The 8,007-nt window shown below is 48.3% G+C and overlaps 1 protein-coding gene across 1 annotated transcript; it reads right to left on the reverse strand.

Annotated features, from left to right (window-relative positions):
- Positions 1-5,099: 5,099 nt before the first annotated feature.
- On the reverse strand, positions 5,100-7,470 carry LOC120680722 (4-coumarate--CoA ligase-like 9). Its single transcript, XM_039962247.1, has 3 exons — positions 5,869-7,470; positions 5,712-5,779; positions 5,100-5,639 (listed from the first exon to the last, which is right to left on the reverse strand). Exons 1-3 carry the CDS (start codon positions 7,453-7,455, stop codon positions 5,408-5,410), a joined length of 1,887 nt encoding a protein of 628 aa, XP_039818181.1. The 5' UTR covers positions 7,456-7,470; the 3' UTR covers positions 5,100-5,407.
- Positions 7,471-8,007: the final 537 nt, after the last annotated feature.

The following is an 8,007-nucleotide window of genomic DNA, read 5'->3' on the forward strand; positions in this document are numbered from 1 at the left end:
CACACAAGGAGTTCTCGCTGCCGGCAGTGGGGGAAATGTAGATCGTTTGGATTTTTATTGATTTTATAGTATTATATATATATATAAATACGGTCTTATTCAAATTGAAGATGTGGACTAAAATGAAGTGGTCCGTGAATTTTCTTTTGTAGCATTTATTACCGCAGCTAAGGTATAGTACTTTGTAAGCAAACAAAAAGATTGTAATACAATTATGAAAATAATATATTTATGATATGGGTCCCTCATGCATGGTTCTACATTCCTAATGTGCCATGAGCAATGTATTCAAAATTCAAACCCAGATAAGAGTGAGCGTGCATTAAGGGCATGTTTGGCACAGCTCCTAACAGCTCCATATCCAAAAAAAAATAGCACCGCTCCAAATTTTTGTAGCCAAACGCCTCGGCCCTAGAAACTCCATATCCATAAACAACGTAGACCTAGCTCCCAACTCCACCAATTTCAAGGAGCGTCTCAAGGGGTATCCACCAACTCTTGTTTTGTGGGGTTGGTGGAAATTACCCACCTTTGCCATCCATTACACAGGTAACGCTTCGTTTCTTTTTTTTCCGTCGTTTCCCTTCCTGCATCGTCATTTCCGTTCTTTCCGTGAGGGCGCCGGCGGGCCAAGGCGGGGATCGTCGACGTCTGATAGGCGGTGAGTCGCAAGGTAGATTCCGCCTCCACCACCGCCTTCGTTTTCATCCTCCAATCAGCCCAAAACAAACTCTAGGGTAGGTCTTCCTCATCCGACATATGCTGCTTCCATGGGCGGCGCCGTGGCCGGCCACGCGACGTGGGCGCGGCCGGTCTCCGAGGCGTTGGCGCGGCCTGCGGCCCTGGCCTGGGCGCGGCCGGCCTCCATGGCGTGGGTGCGACCAGCGGCCCTGGCGTGGGCGCGGCCAGCGGCCTGATCGACGGCCTCGGCGCAACCGGCGGCCCTGGCGTGGGCGCGGTCGGTGGCCACGACAGCCTGGACGCGGCCAATCTTCATGGCCCTGGACTGGGCATGGCCGGCGTTCAGCAGAGCCTGCACGCGGCCGGCGGCCACAGCCTGGGCGTCGCCGGCATTTAGCAGGGCCTAAACGCGGCCGGCCACTAGCAGGGTCCGAGCGACATGGCCGGAACTCCGCTGGGCGCGGCAACGGCGTCCCGTGGTAACAGACGTTCCAACAAAAAAAGAAGGATGATGAGGTATAATTTTCTTCTATCTAGAATTTCATACATGTGATTTCATAGCAAATTTCAACAATGTTATGGAGAATCATGAATAGGGTAATCAAATGGCTTGGAATGATGAGCATACCGCACTTGTTTGCAAGTTGTTCGCTGAACAAGTTAGAAAGGGAAATAGACCCAACACTCATTTGAATAATGTGGGCTATAAAGAGGTGAATGATAGGTTTTTTCAGTGTACTGGTATCATGTTGAAAAAATCCCAACTTAAGAACAAATGGGACAAGTTGAAGACTGATTTGACTGTATGGAGAAAATTGATGAGAAAACAAACGGGAACCAGTTGGAATTGGGACAAGGGAACTATCAACATGGATACCGAGTGGTGAAGAAAAAAACCAAACAAGTGAGCACTTCTCATGCGTCTAATATTTTTTCTATTTCTATATTATTCATATAATGCAATTGCTTACTTAAGCCTAATTATTTAGGAGATATCTGGTGTTGGGAAATTTAAGAATAGGCCTCTCCAAAATGAAGATGAGATGAAGGTGATGTTTGGAAGCAGCATAAATGAAGAGATAGATCATTGGAATCATATGTCTTCCAACCCGATCATACCCCCTAATGGAGATGCCCCCCTCCTATTGACTTGGATAATGGTGAAGAGCATGATATGGGTGCTAATGTGGACTTCGACAATGGTGATGAGGTTTTAGAAGTCTCTCCTACACCTGGCAATGCTAAGAGAAAGGCTCATATTATTCTTGAAAAACCTAACAAGAAACCCAAGTCTAGCACTGCACTTGTTATACAAGAACATATATCCAAGATATCAGAGAGTGCTCAAGCTTTTGTGTCTTCTAGGCAAGTGGGGATCACTATTGAATAAGTCATGGGTCATGTCATTGCTTGTGGGGCTGATCTTGGGAGTGATGAACATTTCGTGGCAAGTGAGCTATTTGTGAAGAAAGAACAGAGGGAAATGTTCATGACTATTCCCACCAAGGAGGCTAGGTTCAATTGGCTTAAGAGGAAGTATGACATGCTCTTTAGGAAGTGATGATTTCAGTCTAGTGCCATGGGGTTTATCCTATGTTTCATCTTCTTTATGTAGACATGTCATTTTTATTTATTTATATCGTGTGGTGTGAACTTATGTGGACAACTTTTTTTTTGTCATGTGGACAACTTAGGGTGGTCTGAACTTATGTCGACAAATTATTTATTTATGTCATGTGTGTCATGGAGAAATTATTTATCTGTGTCCGGTGGACAAATTATTTATCTTTGTCATAGGTCTCATTTTATTAATTCTTGCAGATGTCTAGTGATGATTCTAGTGACGAGAATGAGGAATTTTTTAAAATGGTCTTAGGAGGTGTTATGATGGGTCAAATATATGTTGACATGTTTCTTACTAAAAACCCTTCAAGGACGTCTACGACAAGTGAAATGGGGTATATGTTGGAGCTTTGGCACACTCCAGGAGAATGCCATAGCCAACTGCGCAAGAGCACAGAAATTTTCTTCAACCTCCATGGGTTATTGGTTCAGAGGTATGTGTTGAAACCATCACTGCACATATCAACTGAAGAGAGTCTAGGCATTTTGTTATTCATTTGTGCGGGAAATGAGTCCAACAGAAAAGGTCAAAATAGATTCAAGCACTCTGGTGAAACTATTAGTAGAAAATTTGAAGATGTTCTTTATTGTGTGATGGACATGGCAAATGATTTCATTAGGCCAAAAGATCCAAATTTTCATATGATCCAAAGAGGATAAGGGATGACAAGAGAGTGTATCCACATTTCAAAGATTGCATAGGAGCACTTGATGGCACACATATTCGTGTTTCACTTCCACCGGATGAGCAAGTGAGGTATATTGGGAAGACAGGGATACCCACCCAAAATGTTTTAGCAATTTGTGTCAATGGGCCAACCGGGATCTATGCATGACACAAGTGTGCTATACAATGCATTGAGTGTGGACGAGAAATTCTTTCCACATCCTCCAAAAGGTAAAAATAATGTCAATAATTTATTTACTTCCATTGACGATCAAAGTATGTGAATATTTATTTTTCCCATCATTTGTAGGTAAATATTACGTTGTCGATGCGGGGTATCCTAATCGCCCTGGTTATCTAGCACCATATAAGGGTGAGAGGTATCATATGCCTGAGTGGCATAGAGGTATGGAACCTAGAACCCCGAAGGAAAAATTCAATCGCAAACATTCATCTATTCGTAATGTGATTGAGAGATCTTTTGGCTTATTGAAAATGAAGTGGCAAATTCTATACAAGATGGGGAACTATCCTATGTGGAAGCAAAAGATGGTAGTTGTTGCTTGTATGGTCCTCCACAATTTCATTCGTGAGCATAACAGTGAGGATGCAGACTTTGCTCGATTTGATCGTGATCCTAATTTTATGCCTACAATCCCGAAACGGTAAAAACAATTTGCCGTTCCCGCAGACGCTTCAGATACATCTACTACGGAAGCCATTGCCACTTGTATGGATACTTTTCGGGATGAACTTGCCGCAGCTCTCGCTCTTGGTTGGAACTAGCTTGTAATGGGATAGTGAATTTTTTTATTTCAAGCATTTGAACAATTAATGTGTGTTAACATATTGTTATGATCAAAGTTATTAGTGGTCAAATGTGATCAAATGGATGGCATGTTTATTTGCTATTTGCAAAAAAAAAAGCCCAGCAACTTGCGCCATGCACCAGCCGCAACAAGGAAAAAAACCTTTGTACACATGCGCCATGCACCAGCCGGAACAAGAAAAAAAACAGCCAACAAAAAACACAAGGGCAAAAAGGGGAAATCCAATGAAAATATCTGTTCGCGGAGCTGGAGCTGTCATATCTGCCAAACACACTGCGATTAGAGCCCAGCTCCACGGTAGAGCTGCTTTGTGGTGGAGCAGCAGCTCCAGAGCTGGCCCTAACTCACATAGTGTGCATGCGGGTATATGTAATTGATGATTCGGTTAAGAGACCTTAAGGATTAGAATATCTCTAAAGAGATAGTTTGGATAAGAGTGCTTGGAGATTAACTATCCATGCGTCTAAACCTTGACCTTTATTTCTTTTGGATTTCATCTCTAGTCTATCCCAACTTGTTTGAGAAAAAAAGCTATGTTGTTATTATTGTTGTTGTATGTGTTTCAAAAAAAAATCCAACTTTAGAATATGAGCAAAGAAAAAACTAAAGAATCCAAGGAAGAAATAAAAAAAATCATTGTTTGAACTCAAATTTTTTAGTTCTCCGCCAATAAATTAAAGTTCATATTTGGAGTATTGGACTTTAAAGGCAAGCTTGAAAGTTTAACCCAAGACTTGAAATATTGATTTATTTGGAGGCAGATTTTTAACCATGAGCCTCGTTTCCTCCACCAAATGACACAGAGAATGAAACATGATAAGGCAATGGCACCTGTCCATTATCAATCAAGCGATGCTGTTACATTCCAACAAAGTGAGTCAACGTGTAGAGACTAGAGAGAGGCGCGAGCAGGGAAATCCCGAGATCGATGTAGAGAAAACAGTGGTGGATACAAAATAACGGGATATTGGAGGGCTCATCCGCTTTTCTCTTTCTTTCCCTCTCTATTTTAATCTTCTCCATCTTGAGATAGAGCGTACTCGGAACAAAGAAAACCAAATACTCCATGAAAAAAAACTATGTTTGAACTTTATTTTTTTAAAAAAAGATAGTTTTCCATTAATAAACTAAAGATTTTAATTGGAGTATTGGACTTCGAAAAGAATCTTGAAAGTTTCATTAAGAATATGGGCTTTTGATAAAACATCGAAATGGTTGCAAGCTTATCCCTAAATATAGCAATTTGGACACCAATTTCCATCTGTGACCCACACTTTTGCACCACATAGCACAGAAAATAACCGAAAAACTTGGCCAAGCAATGGCAGTTGGCACTTGTCCGTTACCGACCAAAAGTGGTGCTTGTACATTCTGCAATGATCAGTGTGTGGGCATGGAAATGAGAAAGGGGAAACAGCAGATTGAGGTAGAAAAGAAACAGTGGTGGGGTCTCCCTATTCATCATTTTTTCTTCTCACGAGAAGGAAAGGTGTGGAATCACGAGAGGGGACATTAGTTGTTCAAGTACACAAATGTAGTTCATCTGATTAAATACGCAGCTCCGTCCAAGTGGGAAATTTAAGCGCGCGCAGTGGCCACTCGCCCCCTACGCCGCGGCCGTCTTGGCGTTCTTGACGAACTCGTCCCGGAGCTGCCTCCGCAGGATCTTGCCGGACACCGACTTGGGGATGGCGTCCACGAACCGCAGCACCCGGAGCTTCTTGTACGACGCCACGCGCGCCGCCACGTACGCCATCATGTCAGCCTCGCTCTCCGCCGCGCCGCGCCGCCGCACCACGCACGACGCCGGGACCTCGCCGGCCTCCTCGTCCGGCAGCCTGCACGCACATCGGTCAAGCTCCAAGCATGTGTAGTTCATGTTCAACTGACATCGGTCGCTGGCTGCTTACCCAAAGACGGCCGCGTCTTCCACCGACGGGTGGGACAGGAGAATGGCCTCCAGCTCGGCAGGAGCAACCTGCAACGAATATTCAGGGGCACGTCGTGTTCGAGGAATTGATTCCAGTGTACTTGTCTACTTGATTCCAAGTGGCTGGCTGGCTGTACCTGGAAGCCCTTGTACTTGATGAGCTCCTTGATCCGGTCCACGATGAAGACGTCGCCGTCGTCGTCGATGTACCCGACGTCGCCGGTGTGGAGCCACCCCTTGCCGTCGATGGTGCGCTCCGTCTCCTCCTTCTGCCTGTAGTAGCCCTGCATCACGGCCTGGCTTCGGACGCAGACCTCCCCGGGCGTGTTCTTGGGCAGGGACCGGCCCGTGTCCGGGTCGATGAACTTCACCTCCAGGTTGGGCAGGATGAACCCGACCGAGTTCTTCTTGGCGATCTGGACGGGGCCCTTGTGCGGGTCGCCGCTGCCGGCGTGCGTCAGCGTGATGCAGCTGTGCTCAGTCAGCCCGTACGCCTCCTCCACCTGCACCCCCGGGAACTTGTTCTGGAACGCGGCGAGGAGGTCCGGGGCCAGCGGCGCGGCGGCGGTCATGACGGACCGGAGGGCGAGGCCGGAGAGGTCGAACTCGTCGGCGACGGGGCTCTTCACCATGGCCAGCATCACGGGCGGCACCAGCGGCGCGAACATGACGCGGTGCGCCACCAGCGCGCCCAGGAAGGTGCGCAGGTCGAAGCGGTCCATGACCACCACCGTGCCCTTGTGCCGCAGCGTCGAGCAGCAGATGCCGGTGATGCCGTAGATGTGGAAGAAGGGCATGAGGCCCAGCGTGACGACCTGCCCGAGCAGCTCCTGCCCGACGGCGAACATGGAGGTGCAGAGGTTGGACACCAGGTTCCGGTGGCTCAGCATCACGCCCTTGGAGACCCCCGTGGTGCCCGAAGAGTAGGGCAGCGCGCACAGGTCCGACTGCTGCACGGGGTCCAGCGCCACCACCGGCGCGCCCGTGCGGTCCGCGGCGGCGAGGAGCTCGTCCCAGCTGATCGCGCCGGGCATGCGCTCGACGTCGCCGACGCCGATCACCGGCACGCCCGCGCCCTTCACCTTTTCGTAGGCCACCTCGTTGGCGACCACGAGCTTGGCCTCCGAGTCCTCCACCTGCTTCCTGATCTCCGCGGCGACGGCGCGCGGGTTCACGCCGGAGAAGACCGCGCCCGCGGACATGATCCCGAGCGACACCACCGGGTACACGGCGAGGTTCGGGAGCGCCACCACCACGACGTGGCCCTTGCGCACGCCCACCGACCGCAGCGCCCGCGCGAACCGCGCCACGTCCCGGCACACCTCGCCGTAGGTGTAGGACCGGCCCCCCGGCCCGGCCTCCACGAGCGCCACCTTGTCGGCGTACGCCTCGGCGCCCGCTAGCACGAACTCGGGCACCGTGACGTCGTCCGGCACGGCCACCGGCGGGAACCGGCTCCGGAAGATGTGCTCCTCCTCACGAACGGCGGCGATGGCCGCGTCGCCCATCCTAAGCTGCAGGCTGCTGCTGGTGGGTTGTCGGGTGTTGGTGGTGGCGAGTGCGGTGGCGAGCAGGAGGAAGGGCGCGGCCTTGGCATTTGTAGAGAGCAGGAGAGGAGGTCTTGGCTGGCGGGAGGAAGGTGAAGGCATGCGGCTCGCGGCGGTGACACAATTCTTGTGTGGTGTCAGGGCAAGTGGTGTGCTGGTGAGGTTCGGTTGGGTCATGGCCTTTGAGCTGAGCTCTCCCACCAAAGACTTGGGCTTGCATTTGGCTGTTATAACACAACCCCTCTTCTCGTCGTAAACTCGTAATCTTGTACAGTCCAGTAACTATAACTGCGTGTTCTCGAAAACAAAGGTTGTTAGAACATCTAGATGATCCTCAGGGCTCTAACATCGTGTTTAGCAAATAAACCAGTCATATATTCAGGAACGTTTAACCTTGCAACACCTTAATTGATCGTGGTTGACACGAAGATTCAGTAAATATATTTTATTTGGCTGGTTGAGTGTCCTTTTCTGCACTGAACAAAAATGCATATACCCCATGGCATGCATGTCTTTCTGAAATGAATTCTTATACAGTAAATAGGATTATTGCTTGGTTGGCTCTATGTTTCTGCCATTTACACAAGACATCATGCTATTTGTGATAAATTATAATTTATGTGCATCATTGCAGTGTGGAATTTGAGAGACTATAATATACTTCATGCACTATTTATTTCTTAATTCTTATGTCTTTATTACAAGACTAAATTGCAGTTGTTCTCTTGT

The sequence above is a fragment of the Panicum virgatum genome, chromosome 7N (genome assembly GCF_016808335.1).
Source record: "Panicum virgatum strain AP13 chromosome 7N, P.virgatum_v5, whole genome shotgun sequence".
NCBI lineage: Eukaryota > Viridiplantae > Streptophyta > Magnoliopsida > Poales > Poaceae > Panicum > Panicum virgatum.